Source organism: Orbicella faveolata, unplaced genomic scaffold (genome assembly GCF_042242905.1).
Source record: "Orbicella faveolata isolate gen_17 unplaced genomic scaffold, um_ofav_v1 contig_13, whole genome shotgun sequence".
In the NCBI taxonomy this organism is placed as follows: domain Eukaryota; kingdom Metazoa; phylum Cnidaria; class Anthozoa; order Scleractinia; family Merulinidae; genus Orbicella; species Orbicella faveolata.
Genome location: NW_028301540.1, coordinates 24,602,370 through 24,627,828, shown reverse-complemented (window position 1 = coordinate 24,627,828; position 25,459 = coordinate 24,602,370). Strand labels below are relative to the sequence as shown.

At 39.7% G+C, this 25,459-nt stretch overlaps 1 protein-coding gene across 1 annotated transcript in view; it reads right to left on the bottom strand.

Moving 5' to 3' along the window:
* LOC110060133 (uncharacterized) overlaps positions 1–25,443 on the bottom strand; it is a 54,463-nt gene extending 29,020 nt beyond the window's left edge. Inside the window, exons 1-13 of the mRNA XM_089285931.1 lie at positions 25,231–25,443; positions 24,815–25,111; positions 24,161–24,238; positions 19,318–21,063; positions 18,349–18,579; positions 15,557–17,507; positions 14,406–14,827; positions 13,640–13,827; positions 12,729–12,906; positions 11,765–12,121; positions 4,443–4,617; positions 1,485–1,708; positions 9–805 (exon numbers count right to left, since the gene is read on the bottom strand). Of these exons, the coding sequence (XP_089142057.1) occupies positions 9–805; positions 1,485–1,708; positions 4,443–4,617; positions 11,765–12,121; positions 12,729–12,906; positions 13,640–13,827; positions 14,406–14,827; positions 15,557–17,507; positions 18,349–18,579; positions 19,318–21,063; positions 24,161–24,238; positions 24,815–25,111; positions 25,231–25,284 (6,698 nt within the window). The 5' untranslated portion in view covers positions 25,285–25,443. The remainder of the gene's footprint in view (positions 1–8; positions 806–1,484; positions 1,709–4,442; positions 4,618–11,764; positions 12,122–12,728; positions 12,907–13,639; positions 13,828–14,405; positions 14,828–15,556; positions 17,508–18,348; positions 18,580–19,317; positions 21,064–24,160; positions 24,239–24,814; positions 25,112–25,230) is intronic.
* Between the last annotated feature and the right edge of the window lie 16 nt (positions 25,444–25,459).

Genomic DNA, 25,459 nt, shown 5'->3' with positions numbered 1-25,459 from the left:
TTTGTTACCTTCTTTCCATGTCTTCAGCTAATTTCTCAAGCTCCCGAACATGATCCAGCTCTCTTTCCATCTTCTCCTGTTCCAAGCCAGACCTCAGCCTCTCTACCTCTTCAGCGTGCTTCTGATCGCTTTCAACAAGCCGCTTCTGAAACTCCGCTTTCAAGTTCTCCAGCTCCGCTAAATGCTTTGCTTTCAATTCGTCGCGCTGTTTATCCAGCTGCGCCCGCAAGCTTTCCAGCTGCTGCGCATGCTCTTTAGCACTGTCACCGTACGAGCCTTCCAAGTCTTCTCTCATCCGCGTCAATTTCTCGTGTTCTCGTTTCACTTGTTCGTTTATTTCTAGAATTTCTTCTCCGTGCATTTTCTCCAAGCGTCTTCTCGTCTCTGCTGCCTGTTCGAGCAGTTGTTCTTGCTCGTTTCTAATAAACTCAATTTCTTCAGCGTGTTTCTTTCCCAGATCATCCAAAGCTGCATTAGTAACTTCTGTTCTTTCCTTTTCGAGCTCGTCGCGAAGTTCCTCCAACTCCTGAGAGTGTTGCTCGTCGAGATTTTGCTCAAGTTCTTCAATCTTTTCTCGGAATTCTTCCATGAGTTTATTTCGCAAAGCGTTAAGATCACTTTGGTGCTTTTCACTTGCAACCATTTCGCCTTTTTCTATCGCATCAACCAAGTTTTCCCGATGTTTATCTGTCATTTCTTGAAGCTCTTTTTCCCGCATTTGTTCAAACTGTTCTTGTTGCTGAGACAATTTTTCGCTCAGTTCGTGTTCATGTTTCTCCTTGAGTTCATCGATCTCTTTTTCGAACTAAAAAGGAAAAAAAAAGGAGAGAAAGAAAAAACGTTTAATAACGGCTTATAATAAAAATACAGGCTTATAACGCAAGAATAAGTATAGGTAATCGCATGAATGCGAGTGCAATTAGGCATTCGCACAACGGGTGATATTTGAAAATTCTCTCAAACATGCACGAGCCTTAAGGCGAATCGTTAAGTCTTTAATTAAGAATTAACAATAAATTGGCCTGCTTTCGGCCAATCACAATGAAGTAATTTTCTCAGCCATTCAATAAAGGATTTTTCGCACACAAACTGGTATTTAAGACTTACAGAACAGAATTCAAGACTGGAGGAAAAGTTTGTGTGTGTGAGAGTATTGCGGTAAGTTTTCGCTGAAAGTTGTAAAGTTTTTTTCTTGTAACCTGGCAGAGAAGAAGTCGTACCTATGAATTACAGAAGAACCTCTAAATTAGAGGAACACAATCCCCTTCTTCTCAGAGAAACATAATGCATGTAATCTTTGCCTCTATAATGGGGACGCATCCATAACACAGAAAATCACATCTGTCCCTTGGTGTCCGTATTAAAGAGGTAAAACTGCATTCAAAATTTATTAAATTGGGCACTGTAAGTACATGTCGCGAAAAACAATAGCATTCTGGGCGATGAGTGTTTTCACAAATAGAAAAAGAACCAGCCGTACTCACTTGTGACAACTTTTCGCCCATTGTCTGAAGTTCAAGTTCGTGTTTTTCTTTCATTTCGTTTAATTTTTCTTGCCACTCGTGCTCAGTCTCCAGACGGGTCGTCTCGACCTTGATGGCAGTCTCGGCCAGGTATCTGGCGGTGAGGTCATTCAAGTCCTCTTGATGGGAAGTCTCTAGTTGTGATTTCACAGCTCCCATGACTTCGTGGTGGCGGCTATTAAGGTCTAAAACGAAATAAAGAAGTCAGTAGACGTAACAAAATTGTAAAAATTATTCAGAGTAACTGAGAAGCTAAACAAGCCGAGTGACTTATTTGCATTATGAAGATTACAAACCGGCTGAGAAAAGAACAAATGAATCTCAGACTTTTAAATTAAGCTGTAAATTGCAAAGAGAACAAAACAAAACGAAATGGCATTAACTACCATAAAAATGACATGAAATGAGAGCAAACAGCTAAAAATAAATAAAATTATTTTCTCGGCTGTTTTATTTAAAATAAAATCGTGACGAAAGCGATGTTTTAACTGAAATGACCCGACAAACTTTTTAAGCCAAACAAAGCTAACTCTCCTTGCAATTTCGTCAAAGAACTATAAGACGTGTTGAAAGCATTCAAAACGCAATAACGATATAAATGGAATATGAAATAACGATCTGGAGATATAAAATACTGACTGCAACAGAGTGATAACAACATTTTGTAACAACTATGATTCGTCTCAAAGATTTTCAGTGCAATCGAAAACTCCGCTGAATTTCCTTCTATTCTCCCGGGTTAAGCATAACGTAAATAAAGTACGTTGTAAATTTAAAACTGTGATACGTGTAACTCACAAAAATGTCTGGGGTAGCTAACTAGAAACGCTCAGGGCTGAGTGAAACACAAAGCGACTTACGTTACACTTCACCAATGCGTCGGAAAATCATGATGTCCTCGCACGAACGCAAGACCAGAACATAGACTTCGAACAAAAAGAAGATCTTCGCGATTTTAGACGAACAAGCAAGTGATACAGGATGCAGCATCTTTTTATCGTGTAAAACCGGACGTATCATCACTATGGAACCAGATGTTTCAGCAGGGTATGTGACTTGAAGTGACCACTAGAAAACACTTCGCAAATTGCGGTGTTTACATCTGATTCTCAATACACCAAATAGAAACGAATATCTAATGTTACCCTCAAGCTATAAATGAGCTTCCTAAACTTGAAACTCAAAGACCAGGAAAAGGGACAATAGTACCAGAAAATTACACTGACTTGGGACGATTGCTAGGCAGCCATAGCAAACACAATTCTGACTTAACGCAATCAGTCAATGATGCTAAAAGTTTGGCAAAACATAAAATAATTTCATGGTGTTGCCGTGTGAATAGACAATGCTTATTTTTTGCTAAGCTATTAATGTATTTACCTTTGTTCCGACATCCATATGTCCATAATCTTATGATTGAATGTAAATGTGATTGAATACAATTTGCGAATGAAGCAATGCATACGAGTTATTGCGGTATCGCAAAAAAAAACTACAACCGTACGGTAATTGATTAACTCAGGCTGCGTCCTCACTACGCCGGAGAAATTTGAAAAGGTAGCTTTGTTTCTACGGTTAGGTCTACCGTCCACACTAATCCGTCACGAAAACGAAGCTTTTCGAAAACACTCTTCAAACCAGATGAATTTGAAAGCGCCGGGTTTTCGTTTTTGTGTGGGCGGAAAACACTTTGAACTTTAAACAAACTACGAGGTTATGATAGTCGCGATATTCCCCCGACCGAGTTTTTCTCAAACACAAATCCAAAATGACTGGTGATTGTCACGTTTTTTAAATTCCTCCGGCGTAGCGTCGATAGAAAACATTTGATATGTTTTTTAGAGTGAAACCTCTGTTTTCAAATTCCTCTAGCGTGGCGTGGACCGGACTTCAATCTTGCGTTTGTGATTATCGAGATGGACACAGAATTGAGCGTTTCGGATTCGAGAGCTTGTTAGGATCAAAGTACTGTGTGTCACTGCTGAAGACATAACTTTCTCACATTACCTCTCTCAACCGAGGAGTCTTAATGGGAACGGGGCAACTTGAAAATGCTTGGAAGGAAGGAAGGGGGTAAATCTACAATGGACATGCCCGGGAGGAGCAAATCTTTTAGTCGTTATATAGTGCTGTGGAGGCCGAGATAAACTCCGACGAAGTCTATTTGTGTGGACGCCGTGGAGCAAAAATAGGGCTAAACTCTCGAAGAAAACTCAAAAGACAAACAAACTGAAATTGACCGAAAAGACACAATATTTTCGTGAAACTTTCCCCACCCCCACCCCTGCCCCGTTAAGCAAGATGTCTCAGTAACACCTGCTCCACATTCTTTTAATCCTCGGTTCATCCGGGGTAAATTAACAGCAATTTCTTTGAGTTCAAACCAAACCCTTTGAGCATTATCACCAAGAGAATTCGTCTTGACATCCTTACAAGTAATATTGTCAATTGCCTACAACGATGGCCTTGGTCATCTGAGGCGGTGTCCACGCCACGCCGGAGAAATTTGAAAACGTAGCTTTATTTCTACGGTTAGGTCTACCGTCCACACTAATCTGTCACGAAAACAGAGCTTTTCGAAAACGAACGTTTCAAAGACGATGTAGTGACGATAAGCGTGTGATTTCCATGACAGAGTTTTCCTCAAACAGAAATCCGAAACGACCGGTGATTGTTGCGTTTTTAAATTCCTCCGCCGTAGTGTGGACGGAAAACATTTGATGCGTTTTCAGAGTGAAACCTCCGTTTTCAAATTTCTCCAGCGTAGTGTTGACGGGGTTAATATGTAAGAAGGTTTACTTTATAGTGACTTTTACTCCTCATATTTTACAACGGTAATGAGCAAGGCCTACGAATACGTAACAGGTACACATAGCTTATGAATTTCTGCTCCCTAAATCAAAATTTCCATTTCCTTACCGTCTCTCAAACCATCCATGTGTTGTTGATGCACATCATCGAGTTCGACCATGTCCTTCGAATGCTGTCTCTCCAACACGCTCTTCATCGTCCCTACTTGTTGCAGTCGCTGCGTCTCCAGCTCGTTCTTGAGCTCCCAGAGCTTCTGTTCAAATTCGGCGTTCATTCGTGTTATCTGGAAGAGAAGGCACGCAGAGAAAAGCCAGAGTTAGATCGAAAGACGGTCACCCGGAGGACGCCATCTTTGTTTACCGACTGAGACAGGCGTGTTGTAAGCGGACAGGGCCTTTTGTTTTGTGTTTGTTTAAGCACAATATACATAACCTCTGTAATTATTCGTCTCAAGCGAAGAACAATACAGCAGGCGACTGGAGACGTGTGATTTAATTGTTAAGCGACAGAAGTTTTGTTCTCAATTAGCAAAGAAACGGGTTACATGGTTCTATAATTGTTTTGAGACAGTCACTCTTTTCAGTACAAAACACAAACTTACCTACGAAAGAAGAAAGAACACTGCAATGTATTGTTTTGGTGCAAGTTTTCGATTTGAGTTTCTTCTACTTAGGGAAACGTCAAGTAACCTCAGTAATAATCTAACTGGCGAGGAAGGATGTTTCAGCAATAAATTTGGAAACAAACTTCCACTTTTAATCAAAGTCAATGATTTCTCCAACCATGAGAAACAGTTGTTAAATTCAAACTTTTTGTTGACAGCATGGATATCGCATGGGTATTGAGAAAAGAAACGCTAATTCGTAATGAAACTATTGGAGTTGATAGCCAATAAAGAATTATCAAATTGCCACTGGTTAAGATTGCGGAAAATTTGAGATGCACCATAAACGATCAACTTAAAATATTTAGAAATGACGGGACAGCTTGATGTTGTAAAGAGCCCCATAAAAGATTCGGAGGCCAGGTTTTTTCACTTCTGTTCTTTCTTTACCAAACCTTTTTAGCAAAATTTCACTTTCAAAGTTTCTCATAAGTTCACACATGAAAATCAATGGAAATCTATAGAAACTATTTTAAAAAAATGAAGCGGTTGAGGACAAGTCTCCCATTCTCGACAACGTAATCCTCAATTTTCATGCAAGCAAATCAAAAAAGAAGCAATAATTCAAATACGATAAACGACCCTGGATAAAAAAGTACACGTCAAATCTTCATTGAAAAACAGTTTTTTTTTTAATTTATTTAAATAGGAACGTAGAGAAATTCGTATGAATTTGAAGGTTGTTGTTTTATAAAACATATATAAACATATAATTTCGTATTATTTCTCACGATCTTCTCAAAAATCATTATCTACATGTTTGCATTATTGATCCGCTTTTTGAGGCAGCTATTTGTTTCACAAAGTATTCTCTACAAATAAACGAACGGAAAATCGTGACATAAAAAAAAATTTAAAAAACCAATCAAGCGGTTAGATTTGAAACAAATTATTCAACGCATCTTTTGTGTTGTGTCTACGGGAATGAGCTAACCTTTATCTCTCGCAAATTAACCCTGCTATAGATTTAAATCTATAATTTGTGAGGGTAGTTAATTTACATTATCACGCATTATAAGCAGAACTGCGCTCTCAAACAAAGTCGTCGCTAAACAAAATTTGCTCCCATATAAACACGAAGAAAAAAATCAGGAACACCACATTAAAAGTAAATGGTAGTGCGGTTAGAGGAACGCGGAATTTTTTTTTTTTTTTTTTTCATCCTAAAAAATTACAGACAAAATAATTAAAGCTTAGCGGTGACAATTACACTATTTAAGACGATGCACCTGCCAAAATGGTGTCATTTTCGCGTTATAATTAAACTGACCAGCCCGTCTCGAAGTCTTTAACGCTTTAGTAAGTTATTTCGTTTTCTAATAAGCCTAGTTAGGGATGAAAACCACAATCACCAAACTCGACGTGAAAGCGAAAAGACAAAGACAACAAAGAACCCTAACACAAACAACGTCCCACAAGGCTAGGAACAAACAGCCGTATAAGTAACTATCGGCGAACTCGTTGCGGAAGAATAAAAAAATCGGCTGCATCGATTTCATACATGGGTAAATTTGTTTCAAAGTCAAGAATGCATTGAAGAATAAATTTGATGGTTATATAGCCGTTAAATCCGTCGCAAACACAGCTACTCGATAAGCTATATGTAGTTATCTAGGGTTGTAAACAATCGTAGAAGCAAAGCTTTTGAGATATGTATATTAAGTGCGGTACGAACGAGATATAAGCCGCTTCGAAATTTGTTCTGCGAATCGTGCAACGATCGCTTCGCGTGAGAAGTCGATCGCCTCATTTGTCTAAGAGGAATACGATTTTGAAACAAAGCGTGATGGCTTATAGCGTGCGAAAAACATTTTTTCTTTACTCGCAAAAAAAAAAAAAAAAAAATATTGAAACTCTAACCTCATTTGTATGTAAAGTGAACTAATAACTTATACTGCTTGTGGCGGCTTAGATCGCAAAAAGAAACGTTAATACGCCTCAAAAAACGGCTGGAAACACCTTTGCTGGCTTGCAATTTAAAATGTGAGTTGCAAAGGAAGTGCGCTCACATCATCTGCTTTTATATGAACAATAATTTAGAAACAATTTCCAAAAAACTTACGTGTCAAAAGATCGGAACAGCAACAGCCTTCACGTAAACATAATAAATGAAATATTCCAATGTTTACCTGTTCGTTTGCAACTGATCGCTCAGGCGGTGCTGTCAAGCATAGACGACATGGAACAGAATATGGTGTTATTTCGATCGGTCGAGAAAAACTACCCAAGGGGGCACAGTCAATTATCACGTTCTCAAAAAGTTGCTGTATTTTGAGACCAGCTAACGTCTTGCGAGGAACCAATGGCGATAAGCGAGGCTAAGCAGCGTAGATTAAAGATTTAAGACATTTAGTTTCATCACTTGTTTGTTTACTTTCAGAGGAAACGACTTGTTCGCTTTCCAGCATTTTCCAAGAGTACATCAAAAATACAAGATCAAGGGAAGAGAAAAACAGTGTTCTTTACGGATAATTGTTTTGACAAAGACAGTCAAATCGACAAACAATGGCCTAAAAGAAAGCGAAAAATAGTAAACGAAAAAAAAAGTTCGAAAGGCGTCTGTCAGCACATTGTGTGACACTAAACGACACGTAACGGATAGAATTGTTTTGATGGAATAAACGCTCGTGGCCAATCAGAGAAAACGATATATCATAACAACAGGTGCGTGGCCGGGGTTACGTGTTCTTTCGCGTATTGTAATTGGTTGCTGGGAAACACTGTGTAATAAAAAATTCGCATTCTATACGGACAAAATAAAAGATAAAAACACAGCAGGCCTAAAATTTATTGCGACCTTAGCTTGGTTGAATGACTTCCAGCCTATTTATGGAAAGGTAATCTCAAAAAACCTTCATACAGTCGAAATTTTTGAGAGAAACACAGCGATTTAACGCGGTGCTACGTTTGGTGAAATCCTACCGCAATAACAATGAAAACGAGTCCATTCAGCGAACTGTAACAAGTTCTACATGTGATGTGTTGCGTTGTGTGAGCGATTCGCTCGAAATTGTGTAAGATTTTTACTGAAAGCAGTAGCAATATCACCAACAACATCAGTAACTAAACTAAATTACATCAGAAATTTACATAAAGTGCGGCAATAAAACTAAAATGATAAATCTCAACGGCCTTGGTAGAGAAACGCAAAGATCTAACCTTAAAACAGTCTCGCTCCAGGAGCGAATTGACGATCCACAAGGAGAGATCGCACCATTCCATCTGTTAGCCTTCACCAAACTCACCAGGATTCGAGTAAAAGTCGCTTGTGAACAAGCCTGTTCATGCGACATTCAGAAAATCATTTAGCGTCGGAGAAGATCAAAACCGTATTCGGCGCGCGGAGTCACAAACAAATATAACTCGATCTTAATAGGGCTGTTTCGCTCGCCGCTTGCCCGCCCCAGCTTTCGTCTCACGAAATTCGATTCGAGAATTTCGTTCTCACTTAGCAAGGACATGGCGTCGAAGAATAAATTGAATCTTGGCGGCTTTCGGTTTCCAGCGGATATTACTGTTTGGCTTGGCTGGTTGATATTGTCATCAATATTTGACTGCGAATATAGTTTGTGACTTTCACAAAAAGGAAATGTATCGCCAAGCAACCGGTGTCACAAGTATACCTATGGTTTAAACATGACGCTGATTGTTGTAAACGATTGAAAAAAATTATTGTTTACTTTTCGCGAAACAAAAACTGTTTTTGCAAATAGGGATTTAAAATGAGAAGAGTTAATATTTTTCTCCCGCGTCGAAAGTTACAACCGAAACTTCAATACACATGGAAATTATAGAAACGAGTTCACAACTTTTCAAATTACACACGCGAATTTTAAATTCATTATTTGAAGTTTCATCTTGAACAGTTGGTCCACATGAAAACAAATATCCGCCTTAAAAAATACCACAGGCTCAACTTCCGGTTTGAAAGACTGATCTCAACAGCGACAATTTAAGGAAAATGTCTTAAACAAACGATTAAATCTATGACATTCCTTTCACTTACAGGTTTAAAAGGAACTCCTTAACGTTCAGTGTCCCAGAATATTATCGACAGTTTTCCTTCCTAACTTCCATATTATGTTACCAAATGCCAGCGAAGAGGCAAAAAAATATTGGATAAAAAGATTCTACAGAGTAAATATAATGTGTGTTTTGGGGGAAGAAGTACAGGGTTAAAGTGGATTTAGGTTCATTAAATTTGATTTCTTGACAAGATGTGAAGAAATCAAATTGCTATTGTGATGAAATTTTCAAGCTTTTAGTCATTTTTCTCTTTTTGGTTGCGTTTGGGTCTCTTTCCTTTCTATTGCAATAATATTTAAAGTAACAATCTTCCGGCTATACTTGACATACTTGTTAAAACAAGGCATATCGGCTGGCAAACTGTTAGCTTGCGAGCGCAAACGTATTTCCGGCTGTCGCCTGTCTCCGCTGACAAGTGACAACCGGAAATACGTCTGCTTTCGTAAACTAAGAAACTGTCTCTCTCAATACAAAGTGAATCTGAATGGCGCTCACACAAACCGTGCAAATATAATTATATTAGAAAAGTGAACATATTGGACGCACACTTCGGGAACCAATTACAAGTTCTTAATGACTGTTCTATATTGTTGTTTATTTCCGAAGTAACTGGTCAAGCGAGATCAGTCAGTCTCGAGTCAAAATTGTGGCCAGGTTTAGTTGAGAATTGGACTGGATTGGATGATAAAGTTCGCGACGTCCGGACATCAACGAAAATTTACGAATACGTAACGAGGAATACCGAGTCAAAGCAATTAAAAACTACCAAGGAGGAACGAAAACAGAAAGAAACAATAATGGCGAATTGCGGTGAGGTGAAAACAAAGTAAGTACCTACACGTACCACAGCAAATGCAGACGAATATTCACGAGTACCAAACGAAGATTGACGAGTAACAACCGAGTATACAGCGATTACAGCCGAGCCTTTACTGGTAGCAAACAAAGTCTCGAGAGTGAGCCTTGAGATTAAAACCAAGCATTTACGCGGAGCTAACGAATAGAAAGACACAGAACAGATGAAAAACACAGCTTCAACAGTGATCACAAAGTCTGAGTGGAACTAGGACAGCGCCAAAAACATCAAATAATTAAAGCCAAAGTTGTGTTCCATAAGTAATAACCCTTTATTTATTAAAATTCGCCGCTAAAATATAATTTGTCTTTTTTTCTTACTTAACTACCTCTTTTATGTCAAAGTATTAACATTTATATATCTCTTTCGTTTGATCTCGTAAAAAACATTTACCCCATAAGAAAAACTAGAATAATTTTTGTACAGTTAACTATTCTAGAAATATAAATTTAGCCTCAAAAGGACGGTGTATTTTACGAGACCAAGCGAATTCCTCTCTGACTTTAATTTCCTATTTGAATATTCCAAAAATTCCTATACCAAAAGTGTTTCATTTATGGCACGTGATATCGATTTATACGCTTTACCAAATTGTGAAAAATATTCAATTATATTATGCTTTATATGACATTTCTCTGTTAAATTCATTGAATTGTTTGTTTTGGTAATATCTTTGATATCCCTAAATTGGTCAACTAAAATGTTAATAAACAGTTTAAATGAAGACCTGAGTCAACGAGGGCATCCACGCATCCACACACGAGAGAAAAGCAACTTTTTTTTAAGTAGTCTCTTTGGCACAACAAACGCTTTTTTAGTTAAGAAAAACAAACGAACGCAAACGTTGAATTAAAGAATTACCGGCAGGTAAACAAGTGTAACTTAATGCCCTCGACTGAAAGGCGAATTTAAGTTTTGTTGTTACGTTTGATGTCTTTATCAAGAATACTATTTTTATTCAAAACTACTTAAAATAAAATGAAACTGCTAAACGATTCAGCTTGAACATACAAGACGCGGCTGTCAAGCGCGGGGAACTCGGTTAGCCAATCAGGAAATAGAAAGTGGCCCTAAGCGCGGCAAAATGCAGTTAGCCAATCACAGACTAGAAAGCGGCTGCCCTAGTTCACTCAGACATGACATGTAAACTTTAACACAAACTCTAACTAAAACATTAGCACAACACTCCATTGTCTCTATCTAAAATAACAACACATGATCAGACATAAGGCAACTCGTCACACCGAAAAGAAATTCGTCCTTCTCGTATCAAAACAACGCGCCCCCACCCTTCCTTCCCAAAATATAATGCTATACGAAATATATGACAACCAATACTTGCCAATTTTGATATAGAAAATAGTTTCTCTTGAAACGCGAACAGGTAACGCAACTTTGTAGCTGTTATAAACACATCTCGACTTTACTCTCCTCTTCTGAATTGGGAGCAATCACCACTGCAACTACTTACTATAGAGGAGTATTGATCCTAACAAAATGATGTAGTGATCGTAACTGAAGCCTAAACTAAATAGAGAGTTAAGGCAATTCCGATTTCAAGAAGGAATTTCATGAAAATGTAGGGCCCGGAGAATCGTCTAAGCAAAAACCCTCAAAACCAGGTACTCTCAAGGAAACATTACTACGTCATTTTCTGACAACGTACAAAAAACCGCCTTCAAATTGAAGGGACCCTCAATGTACTAGCTCACTAAGGTAGAAAAATTTCACAGTGATAAAATACATAAAATAGAGAAAAGTATGGCCAGGGATGGGAAAGATTAAAACGGATCACGAAAGTCTTCAGTCCTTTTTTCTGAGATAGCTCTATTTAGGTAACTACACTGTATATGACACAACTAACAACACGTTTCACCACAGCACCTGTTCCTGGTGACGAGAATTGAGTTGACCAATCTCGGCGCCATAATGATCGTTCAAGCTAGCTTCCAGTCTCCTGAGCTGCTGCTGGTAGTCCTCGTCCAAATCTGTCCGCAGCTGCTGCATCGAGGCAGAGTACTGGTTCTCTAAGTCACTGCGGGTCTCCAAAAGATTCTTGTTGTATTGTTCTTTGATGAATTCCTCTTTGGTCAGGAATTCCATCTCCTTCTGGTGGAACTCGTGCTCCCATTCTTGGATTTGTTGTTCTTTTTGTCTCATCTCCTCCTCAAGGCGTTCTTTCTCGTGTAAGAGTAGCTCTTCTTTGTCCAGTAGTTTGGACTCGATCAACTCCAGTTCACCCTGAAAGAGATAAACCTCCTCTGCTAGTGTTCATCACAATAATTAGAAAGCTTCAGCACAGACGTTTTTGGGACACGGACGTAAACCAGAAGCCAAATTTTCTGGTTTTTGGCGCGTATTACCGACTTTTCGTTACAAACGTCATGTTTTAAATGCTAAAATGAGAACTTTTCAAACGGACTGGTTGGAAGTAAAAACGCACTAAAAGTGAGGACAACAACAACTTCAGCGCCAATCACCTGACTACAAACAGAACGCCACCTGATTGGCCGAAAAGACTACCTCTTTGTTCTGATTGGTTAAAGCAAAGTTGCACAAGTATTCAACCTCTTTCAAAGCACGACAGAAAAAAAAAAAAAAAAACGAATGAACACGTAACCTTTTTAGTATTAGTAGGTCGAGGACTACTTGGACTTATCTGCCACTCAAACCAATTTAATCCTTGCTTAGCGAAGAACTGGGAAAACCATTGTAAACACATGTAAGTGTCACCAAGTCAATCTTCAATCATTTCATGAAAATAGATTGATCGGTTTGGCTATCTTTGTTGACTGTCCCTGGACCAATCTCACCCCATCTTATTTTTACTGAAGTGACAGTAAGTTACCTGAAGTTCGTTCTTTTCCTTTCTGAGTTCTTTTTCAAACAAGTCCTTTTGTCGGATGATCTCGTTCAGTTTAGCCTGCTTGATCAGCTGTCCCTGAAGAGCAGCTCTCTCACGGTTTAGCTCCCTTTCCAGAACTTCTTTTTGGCGCAGTTTTTCGGCCAACCGTTCACGCTCAAGTCTGCGAGATAAAACACAAATTTTACAATAACTGTCTAATTTCTCGCGCGCTGGTTGGCTCATTTTTATCATCAATTAAAGTACAGACGGATAAAATGTTAATTTATGCAAGCTTTCAAGTTCAACTTTCAGCTGTCAAGCTGTCAACGTTTTAACCAATGAGATTTTGTGAGCTTTTTTAAGTAGCCAATCAAAGAGCGAGAAAAGCTATTGACAATGTTCGCGTTATTTTGAATAAAATTCACTTATCTTTGTTTACGGCAAGTCTACGCGTCTTTTCCCCTCATTTATTCCCGGCATTTGACCAGTTAGGGGTCTTTTATCGTAAAAAACAAATTGGCATCAGTTGTTTAAGCATCTGTCCTCTTATTGATGATAAATTTCGTCAAACCATTGTCAAGGTTTACTACGGAACCACTCGCCTGCGGCTCGTGGTTCCACAGCCACTTTGATTCGATCCGAAAAAATATAAATCCCTCTACGTTGGGTGACGTTAAACAACAGGAATCTTTGAAACGAAGTTGATTGGCTGTAAACTACCACATAAAAATTCCCAACTGATCAAACAGACCAATCAGGTCTTTGCATGGCTACGTCATCAGTATGGAATTTTTGGGGTCTTGTCTTACTCGAGCAGAGGACAGAATTAAGCGCACAAAAGAGCCATGGAGAGGTGAGAGTGTCCTTCAAACCCATTTGCAATGTTCAGGCACCCATATACAGCTACATTGTACCTTAAACTATCCTCCAGGGCGTTCTTCTCTTCCAGTACATCCACGTAAGAGCTGCGGTCTTTCTTCTGCTGCTCAAGCTGCTGCAGAAGGGAATCTCGTTGACTCTGTAACACGAGTAACTGACGACCGAACGCGTCCTGCACGTCATCCGAGACTGAGTCCGAGGTGGAGATTCTGTCACGTAAATCCTACGTGAGAGCAATTGAATACGAGTCAATATATTGCCGATGAGGAAATCAATAAAGGGCTCCATTCTTCTCTTTCCTTCTTAAGGCTATAACTTTCTAGCATTGCCTGGCTCTTTTTCGAAAAAAATAGAGCCGTGCAATTAACCGGTTAAATACGGACGCGAAACTGTACTTGTAACTACAGCACAACGGGAAACAACATTTCTGTGAACACACTGTTATCACTAACAGTATGTTGTATCATTTACACAGGCAAAGAGCCCTAGCAAAACTGAACTAGCTTGCCGTCCTGTAAGGCTCCAGTACCTCCCTGCCACCCATTTTCTGGCTCTTCGTTCTGCCGCAAACCAAATGCCCCATCCCAACTTATCTCGTGCCAGTTCTTCCCCACGTTTTTCTCGGCCTTCCCCTTAGGGGCCCCTCCTATCCCTCACGCGTCCAAGTCATCGCAAAATGAAGATTTTCGTCACGGCAAATTCAGAGCACGACCCAGGTTTGGAACACTTTTGCAGGAAGCCATTCCAAGGAAGACGCTCTACAATGTTCACTTAACTGAGACAACACTAAGCTAAATTTACCTCTATGACTTGCTCGTGTTGTTGCAGTCTGTCCGTCAACTCGCTCCTCTCTTTGGCTAGCTCACCCTCCTTCTCCTTGATCACGTTCAACAGCTTGCTCTTCTCCTCTCTCAGCTCGCCCTCCACCCGGATCCTCTCCTGTAATCTCTCCTGCAGTAGGCCAAGTTCCTGTATAGACTCGTAGTTCTCCCTATCGACCTCGGTCAGCTGCGTCTCGAGTTGTCGTTTGCTGACTTCCAGGGCGCGTTCGCGAGATTCGCGTTCGTTCAACTCTGCTCTGAAGGTTTCTCTTTCCTTCTCGAGTTCTTTCTTGATGTCCTGTAGTTGCTGGCTAAGTTTAAGCTCGACTTTGTTTTTCTGTCGGACTAACTCTTGCATCTGGTCGAGCTTGGTTGCCAGATCAGACTGCTCTGTTGTTGCACCTTTAAAAGAGAAGATTCAACACTTTTCTGTTAGTTACAATATCAATATCAAAATTATTCTAACTTGTTTCAAACATTTTGGGCAACTCTTGTTAGGAGAATCCGGTGATGCGTCGCAATATTTTGCCTAAGTTTGTTTATACAACATTCATTTTTCCGCACTGAAGTTAAGTTTGAGAAGGGTCGAACGTTTAAGGCCGTTTGCAGGATCTCGATAGAACAGGTCGTTAGCGTGAAGCGAGCGTGTGCCAAGCGCGAGACTTGCTTTCTATCAGACATTCTTGTGGTTCGTCACGCACTCCTCAGCCAAAAGAATGTTTGCGTGGGAAGCCAGCGCGAGACACGACTGTTGAGAAAACTAGCCAGCCATTATTGGGGATGTCACGCAGCGATTCAATATAGGATCGTTACGAAATTTTCATCCAACTGCGAACATTGGCATTTCAAATAGCAATATTTCAATATAAGCTCTTTCCATTTGGCTAATTACCAAGACAATGCCCAAGCTTGCCTACCGCCACTGGAGTACTACTTGAAAATGGCATATGAATTGATAAGGAGAAATTGTTGGAAATCAAACGTCATCCGCTGAGGCCGGCAACAAAAAGTTCACGCGGCGAAAATCGACTTTAGTACGAAGCTGACTTGTTTGACTAGAAACCAACTCTAACTGGTAAAAATTCGATTTATTGCAGATTGGCCCTACAAAGTGTCAAAATGTCTCCATACCTTCAGAAAAACTAGCACCCGGTAAAACCTCCAGCGTATCTACCGACTCTTGCATCAGTAGCGGCTCTTCGTGCACGACCTGACTCAAGACAGGAGTAAGGCTTGGCTCTACAGGGACCATCCTTTGTTCCAGCACCCTGTGAGTGTCTGTGAGCACCTGGATCTCATTCAGGAGCCTATCTCTCTCGCTAGTTACCTCAGAAAGGTCCTCTTTCAAGCTAACTAGCTTGTTTCTCAAACGCATGTTTTCTTCTTCTTCCTTCGCCATTTTGTACAGCAGGGCTTCTTGCACCGATGCAATCCTCTCTTCGCTCTCTTGCAACAGTTTTTTCTTCAGTTGTGATATCTCCCTCTCTTTCTCCAGCTTCAACTGAGCGGCGATAGCTGTCGGATCCTCGTCTCCACTGGCTGGTCGTCCTCCGCCAGATTCTGACAGCTGTTGCTCGTAGTAACTCTTCAACTCCGCGATTTCATGCTGGTGTTTCTCGAGGACTTCCTCGAACACTCCCATGAACTCCTTATCTTTTGTACTGGCGACCTCGGCTACTTCTTTCTCCAGCCTCTCTCTTTCACTCTGCGCTTGTTCCTTCAAAGTTTGAACCTGTCCTTCATAGTCTTCCTTTAACTTCGCCAACACTTCACTCTGCTCTTCGGAATCTTCGCCTTTCGGTCCGTCGCCACGACTTTTAATTTCGATCTCCAAAGCCTCTTTCTCCTTAGACAAGGTCCTCACTTTCTTTTCCAGCTCTTTTGTAGCCTCGAGGTGTTCACCCCGTAACGCTTTCAGTTCCCTCTCGTGTTCTGCCTTGGTTCCTGACTGCAACTCTCGCATCTGCTCCTCTAAATTACTCGTGTACTGAGCAAGGTTTTCTCTGAAGCCTTCCATTTCTTGGCTATGTGTAGCCTGTAGATTCTCGTTCTCCGACTCCAGGTCTTTGACTCTCTGTACCAGCTCTTGAATTGCCTTCTTGTACTGCGACTCCAGATTCGCTTTCATCTCGGCTAGTTTTTGCTCATACTTTGCAGATTCGTTCCCCAGCTCTAACACCAACTGTTTCTCCAGCTCGGCTGTTTGTTCTTGTTGTTTTTGCAAGTTCTGCTCAAACTGTGCCACATCACTAGTGTGTTCTTCTTCAAAACTTGACAGGTTATCCTCAAGCTCGGCAATTTCCTTTTCTTTTTTCTTCAACTCGTTTCTCAACTCGCTGATTTCACTCGCACTTGAAGAGTTTAGCTCCTCTAGCTGTTCTTTAAGCTCTTCTAAACTTGCGTCTTTTTTAGTAATGTTTTCTCTCGCTTGTGCCAAGTCATTGTCGAACTCTTCCTTCATCTTCTCCATCTGTTGTTCTAAATCACCGTTCAACGTGATCTGTTTGTCTAAAGTCTCCTTCAGGACATTAACCTCGCTCTCGTAGAGCTGTTTCAACTTTTCTAGTTGATCCTGTCTCGTTTTATCTACCTCTTGTCCCGTCTCTTCCATCTGCTTGTTCATCAACAGTTTTAGATTCTCTAACTCACCCACGTGTTTTGCATTTACCGCTTGTAACTCTTCCTCGTGTTCAGCCTGAAGCTTTTCAACCTTGCTAGCGTTCAACCTCTGGACTTCGCGAAGATTTTCTTCTGATTCCATTACCCTGTTCTTGTATCCTTCCATTTCACTTCTAAGACCAGCAAGTTCACCATTCAGCTGATCAAGTGTTCCATTCTTGTCTTGCAGCTCCTGATTGGCATGATCAACTGTTCTACGTTTTTCTTGCAACTCCTGGTTTAGTTGGTCTATTTGAATCTTGTAGCTCTCCTCGTCTTTTTCTTTCAGGCCGTACAGTTCAATAATTACATTGTCTTTCTCTGATACTTCTTTCTGTAGATCTTGTATCAGAGATCTGGTATCTAGCAGTTCTTTGGAAGCTTTGTCCATTTCAGATTGTTGAGTTTTCAAGCTGCTATCGCTCTAAACAACCAAACAAAACGAAATAAGTTTAAAAAAACCCGTGCGGCCATATTGAAAATCATGATAAAACTAACCAGGATGGAGTGGGGGTTGCCACTGTTCAGCCTCGCACACTCTCACTAGGCGAGATGATAGTCTGGCAGCTACAAGACTGAACAAGGCTGTTTGTGGATTGAGTCAGACAAGCAGAAATTCAACCATAACTCAGTGCATGAAAAGATCAACCGTGCATTTTATAGGTCAATCAGTTATGAAACGACAAGCATTCATCAGTGACAACACAGTTTCTCTCACCCTTCCTACTATAGTTACATGTACATTACTTGCTTTGATTCCTTATTAACCAATTGCCCATCAGTCGACTTAGAGACTGGGTCTGCAAAAGGTCAATTTTACTGTACATACCAAAATCCTAACAGGCCAAAATCACAATCACGGTAGAGGGCACAATTAACAATTTTTGCAAACCCCAGCAATCAGTTTATGAAAATTCCATAGCGTGTTGCCGGCTTTAGCCATGAACTGTGGCTATAATACACGCGTAAAACTTTATTATAAGAGGTTTCGAGCATATGCTTATTAAAATTATCTCCAGTGTAGAAATTTAACTCGTGGTTTCAGCATGAAAAGTTAGCTGTAACTTCTAATGACGATCCTAACAGTTAAATTGCTATTGTAGATCACTTTTACCAGTCTAGGATCCAATCTGGTTCCCAGGGTCTCATCTTCCCAATAGGGCGAGAAGATCCTGGGAACGAGGTTGTCTAGGTTCGAGACCCCAAAAATTAATGATGCACTTGTATAACTTAAGCCGCCTGGGCTCCAGGGAATGTTCACTAACCTCCAGTAACTGGTCCTGAAGAATCTTAATCTGTTTAGTCAACTCCACCGTTTGTTGCTCAGTCTCTTGTTTGATGCTTCTCTGTTCATGGTCACCTTCTGCTAGCTTCTGCATCAACTCTCGCACAGTCTCGTCCCTGCTCTCCACTGCTCCTTGGAGCTCTGACAAGCGGTCCTGGGACCCACTCAGCCGTTCTGCAAGTTCTTCAGACTGAGTGCGATAAATGGAAACCTAAATAACAGTGAAATCTAATTACTACCACTTCAAGTTGGAGGATTAAAAGTCAAAAGTCTTGGTATTAAATTACCTACTGTACAGTGCACGTTCATGCAGATTTTCAAAGGTACACGTACACATACAGTATGTTATGTGAAGGTCCCTCTATAATTAAATATTTCCGCACACCCAGTCCCAAAGAGGGAGGTATGAGTACATGTAGTGATTGTACAATTACTGTACTGACCCGAACATTTATGAGGCTAGCAAACAACTGGCACTTAATCAAATATTCCCAAACGAACTGAGGAAAGAGGTGTGAAATCAAAATTGCAGGTTATCATTAGATGCATCAGACTCTTCATCTGCCATGTAGACTTCACGTGCTTTACATTTTAAAAATGTTGTATAGCTGATGGTACTTAACGTGTGTGGACGTTTGTTTTTGGGGTGAAGCCAAGAGTGACAAAGCCGCAAGGGAATTGGTAAGGATTGAAGTTAAATTTCACTCATGGCTTCACTGCTTGCGAATTCACTGACAGGCAAAGACTAAGAGAGAATAAAATGGCAGCTTGGCTACCAAAAATCACTCAATCATGAATCCCACCAACTATGCAGGCTAAACACTAATATACATGTACAGGTATTCTTGAACTTTTGTTGTATAAGTAGCAGGCCTCACAAGTTACCACAACAAGCGAATTATGATGCTGTTCATTTAAAAGTATGGGAAACAATTACAGGAAAACTTACATCATTTTCCAACTGTTTTAGTTGAGACGTCATCTGCTCATTGTTCTTCCTCAAGTCCTCAAGTTCCTCCTCCTTCTCGGCAAATTGATCCATCACTTGCATAAGCTTCGTGTCCCGCTCTCTCAGCACAGTGTCCAACTCGTTCTGCTTATTCATTAGCTGCTCTGACATCTGCGCCAAGCTTCCCTGGCTCTGTGTCAGCTGCTCTTGCATTGCTTCATAATCTTTGCCAAGTTGTTCCATTGTTTGTTGTTTGATTTTTAAATTTTCTTTCAAGTTTTCCATTAGAGATGACTCTGACTGTGAGTTGTCTTCCAATGCCTCCACTTCACGCTGAAGTCTCAAGACCTCTTGTTCAAGTTCTGCAGATCTTGCTTTGCTTGTTTCACATTCACTTTGTAACTCATTAAATTTACTTAGCTCTTCTCTTTTATAGTCCAATTCTCTTGTAAGCTCTTCAACTTTAGCCCTCATGTCTTCTTGAAGCTTATTTCCATCTTCCATGTTCTCCAGCTTGGCTCGTAGTTCCTCATTCTCCTCACTAAGTTGCTGAACTGTCTCCTGTTTGATTTTCAGATTTTCTTTCAAATTTTCCATTTGGGATGATTCTGAAAGAGAGTTGTCTTCTGCCGAGGCTAGTTGATGCTTCAGATATGAAATTTGTTGTTCAAGCTCTTTGATTTTTTCTTGACTTTGCTCAAATTCTGACTGGACAGGCAGCAGCTTTGCAAGCTGTTCATCTTTCGCAGCTGACTCCTCGCTTAGGTGCTGTAATTTCTTGTAACTTTCTTCCAGGAGTTCCTTAAGATCAGTGGACTCAACAGTGCTTAGTCTCTCTTTAAGATCTTCATTCTCTTTGTTTAGTTGTTCCATTGTTTCCTGCTTTAGTCTAAGGTTCTCTCTGAGATTTTCCATCTCAGATTTCTCCTCCATGGACTGATCCTGTACACTCAGATTCGCTAGCTGAGCTTCGAGCATAGACACCTGCCTTCTACTTTCTTCAAGCTCATTTTGAACATTTTGCAAACTTCCAAGTCTCTCCTCAAGTTGCGCTTTCAAATGCTGCAGGTTTCCAATCTCACTCTCTTTCTCCCACAACATTTTTGAAAGCTCGTCCACTTTGTGACTGCTTTCTTGTGCCTTAGCACTTCTGCCTTCATCTGCATCTGATGATTTCAGTCTCAATTGCAACTCACTGTTTTCTCTTTGAAGTTTCATTAATGCTTGCTCCTTCTCGTCCAAGGTCTCTTTCAAGTTCTCTAACTCTGAAAAGTCAGGCTGCAAAGCATCACCTTGTGAGCTTGACAGCTGTTTTTTTAAGTTCACATTTTCAGCCTCTAGATGCTCGTTTCTTTTGTTTAATTCATCCAAAGTCTGTTGCTTAGCATTTAATTCAACTATCAACTCCTCAACCTGCCCACTACTAGGAGCCACTTTGTTTTGATCCCCTTGCTCCAACTTAGCTCGGAGATTTTGATTTTCTTTGTTTATGTCCTGAAGGATCGACTGTTTCATCTGTAAACTCTCCCTCATTTCTTCCACTTGCCTGCTAAGGTCCTTGATAATGGAGCCTCCTGACTGATCCTGTAACATCAGCTCTAGTCTCCCCTTTAAGTCAGCATTTTCACGGCTGATCTGTTTCAGTGCTGCCTTCTTGGCTGTCAGCTCCTCCTCAAGTTCTTGGGTTCTGTTCTTCAGCTCATTCCGTTCAATATTGGCAATGTCGTAGCTATCTAGTCCACCCTCCTATTTTGTACAACGACACAAAGAGTAGACATTATTGATTATTGTTATTATTATTATCATTATTATTATTATTATTATTATGTAAATATTATAGCATTTTGTAAAGCTTAGCTCTAGTTTTGGTCACAATAAACACTCCTCTTTTTCATCATCATCATTATTATTATTATTATTATTATTATTATTATTATTATTATTATTATTATTATTATTTTATGACTTGTGTTTGTAGCCAATACAACACGTGTTATGATTGGCTAACTGTAGGGCAGTTTTCTCCCGTAATGCCCACGGGCCGATTACAGGCCTGCAAAAACAAAGCAAAAAGCCATATATTTTAATGAATTAACAACGTATTGATCAACCACAAACATGTGGTTTTTACATGGAAAATCTCAAACCTTGGCCTTGCTCTACTGTGTAATTCCAGAAAATAACCATACCTCCTCCACTGAAGGGATTTTTTATAACACCCACCACCCCTGTGGAAATTCCAATTAAACTTTATACATTTCTTTGAATTTTTTGGTCTTCCAGACCTCCTATTTGTTTGACCATGAGATTCTTTTCAACAGAGATCATCATTTGCTCTTTTAACAACAATGTGCTCAACAAATGCACCAATGGCAAATCTTTTTAACAGCGTGGTTACAGTGAGTGCCCAGTTTTTTTGCAGCATTAATCTAAGAATGCCTGGTAGTTTTTGGATGCTGTTTACTCTTTGCAGTGACAAAGTTTCACAATAAATTTGCAAGTTTACAGCAAGTAAACAGCCCCAACAGCCAAGATAAGTTTTAAATGTGCTCTACCGACACAGTACGATTGCTAGTGAATTTCATGGTGTTTTGCATGTTTTTGTGAATTTTGCAGGATTTCGTAGATTTACTTCAAATATGCACTGCCACGACCATGTGAAATATCAGAAGCCCTGTTAAACTTAAGTCTGTACATCCCAAGGAGGCAACTGGCTGTGTGTTTGCACGTCCTACAAAGGTTTTATTTCTATATATGCACAATTTATGCATAATCCACTGAATTGTATTGTACATCCTTGCTGTGAGCCATTTTTGCATCATTGGTGTCTGTGCACATACACAACATTAAAGGATTTCTTTCAAGCTAAGCTTGACAGCAAAATAATGAGCACCGTGAACCCCACTTTGTAATATTTGCATAAATTTAAGTGACATACAGTTGACTACAATATATCGTGATTTAAGAAACTATGCTTAAAATTCTTGTTTGAGATGTATTGATTTGAATACTATACAGAACACACATGTCAAAAATAATGGTTACATGGAGAGAATTCTTTAATTTGCTTTATTTTAATTACATTTCAAATTTAATAGCTTATAATTTAAGATCAAAGAAGGGCTGTGCTCTAGAGGTGCCCAGTTGCCCCAGGTGACTAACTTTTGACTTTGGGCAACTGGAAAAACTAACTTTTTTATATTGTAAGCTTAATAATATACATGGAAAAATTACTCGATTCTGATTGGCTGATAGCAGTGCAGTTCAAGTGTAACACCAGTGCAAAAAGTGTAACACCGATGGAAAAAGTGTAACACCGGTGCAAATTACACATCGTAATTCTGGATTATGATTGGCTGAAAGAAAATAGGAAATTATCGAAGCCAATGATATTACATAAAATGATGAGGAAAATTTTGTGCGGAAACTTTGAAAATTGTTTTCTCGAATGTGAAAAAATGGCTTCAAGAAAGAAAGGTCTTCCGACACTTCCTCCATGCAAATTTTTTTGTTTTTCTCGTTCAATTAGGAATTAATTTGCACTTGTGAGTTTTTCAAAAAGCTGAAATTGCAGTTGCCGAAGCAGCTCGTGCAATTTCAGCTTTTTGAAAAACTCACTCATGCAAATTAATTCCAAATCGAACAAAAAAAACTGTATGATTACCTATACTAAGTGCTGGGCACCAAGGATTTCATGGTCAGGAGCCTTTGGGCTGCTTGTAATTTTTCCTAGACCACAGCCTTGTCAAAGTCTATTTTGTTGACCTGATCTAACATTTTAATGCAAGAAATAACTTTACTCGGACATTATAGTTACCCTTTCTAATTACAATGGTTCGTAACAAAACCCTTGGGGGTAAAAAAAACCACTAAAACACCCATCATTATTGCGTAAAATAGAGCATAGTGAGTCCATTTTTTATTATATTTTTGCAATATTCATGGCATAATTACCAAGTGGACCAAGATTGAGTAAGTTTGGAATACTCCTTTGAAGTTTTTTGATGGAATTATCACTAAACCATTTAATTCCTATTTCTTCAGTCTACAAGTATTTGCCATGTAAAAATTCAGCATGCTGTAAGGTTTTAGCAATTCATTATTTTAATGTCTGCCAGATCCCTAGAAATATGGTTATTGATTGAAAATTCAAACAGCTGAAGACATTCATGCGGAAAGACAACAACTCAAAATGCTTGAGGGGGTTTTATGCCACACAGGTTCATATTGTTGTAGCAACAAAAATATTTAATGAAATTCATAAAGAACAAAGATGACTATGCAAATATGATAAAATTCAGGGCAAAAACATTGACAGCTGTGACTGGGCATGAATGAAAAACATTTCCTGTCACTTCATATCCGAATTTTATCCAAAATCAACAAATTTCCATCCTTGAACTAAAACTGGATAAGTAATGTTTTTACTAAACCTAATTGCACAAGAAGTTTATATGGAGAGTAAATATTGTATGCAATATTGACATCCTAAAAGCACTCAGAGAAATAACGCAAATGAAAATGTGTTAATGGCCACTTTTATGACAGACAAATTAACTTTTGCCTGAAGATCACGATCAAATCTTCGATCGAGCTGTGGACTGTCACTCGGTCGATTTTACCAAACTTACACGAAATTAGCATGGAAATTAACATTTGAAATGGAGTCACTACACATGCTGGCTTTTGTGTAAATATTTGACTAACAAACCTATTAAACACCAGGCTGCGGATTCAATCCAGCATGTTCTCCTTTAGACAAAGCCATTAAAAACAATACAGAAACAACCTAAGCTGATATGAAATTCAGCTGAACACAAGTAAGCAGGAGTTGTTTTCAAACCTCAGAATATTCTTCACCGCTTGTGTATTCGCTGCCACTGACATAGCTTCCCGATTGAGAGTTCTGCTCTTGTTCAGCCTGAAAATTAATGAAATATAACAGTTTCAAGGTTTAAGTATTTTATCAGCTAAAGATGTCGGGGTCATTGACTACGCCATATAGCGTCCCTTGTTGTTATGGTTGGCCCACGCCGCGTGAATCACACATTCTTTGCTAAACAAATTTTTCACTTCCTCGAACTAATCTCCTCAAGAGGATACCAGACGTTTGAAACAAAATAGATAAATGGCAGAGGTTTCCGCTAATAAGCGAGGATCCATTGCATACTTAACTTTCATAATTTGGGAAGATATCAGTTTATAAGAAGGGTACGATGATATGTTTATGCGTGAAGATGGGATCCATATCGAATTTCAAACCTTACAAGTAGTTTCGAGTTATCAGGACCACGATAAGAAAATATAGTTAAAAGTGAATTTAAAAAGTTTGTGGTTTGCTCAAGAATTCGTCTCTCTTTGACAAAAGTAAAACTTCGTTTCCCTAGCTTTACAACGGCTAGTGCGTGTCAATATCATCGGGTAATTTGTTAGTTTCTTGATTGATTTCCTCATGTGATCTGCATCCATGTAGAAAATAAATCAGTTATAAACTCACATCAAAAGGGATCGGAGAGCCAACTTCTGAGGCAATGGATGGTGCATCTCTGTCTGTATCTGCTTGGCTTATTTCCTCCACTTCCACATCTTCGCCATCTTTTGGGGGAATTTTTTCCTCCGCGGCAACTGCAGCCTCCAGTTGCGGCAGCTTTGTACCGCGATCTTGAGAGGTGCTTCGACGCCTTCGTTCTCCTCGAGGCGAAGGACTCTGCGCAGAGCCACTTGTCGAAGACCTGTCTTTTTTCTTCTTTTTCTTCGTCCCTGTACCTGATTTCTTCTTTTGGAACATCTTAAGCTGCAAGCGAAAAAGAAAGAAGGTCCATCAGGCCGCTGAAAAAGCAGTTGAAATGCAAACTAGTCAGAGAAGTTTATAAACTTCGCGCGCTTGGCCACGTCACATGCATGAATTCCCACCTTTTCCTTCCCTGCCTCCAGTTTCTTCTGCCTTTCCGAGTCGTCGCTTTCCATGGTGAATCAGTCGAGCTGTTCTATCTCGTTCACCTTGAGATTTTATGGAGATATCATTTACGCACGTTCCGATCCGCGTTTACTACCACAACCGCCATTTTCAGCTTTGTTGTCGTCCCGTCGTAAGTTCTGATCACGTGATCGGCTAAATACTTCGGCCATTTTCGGCACGCAA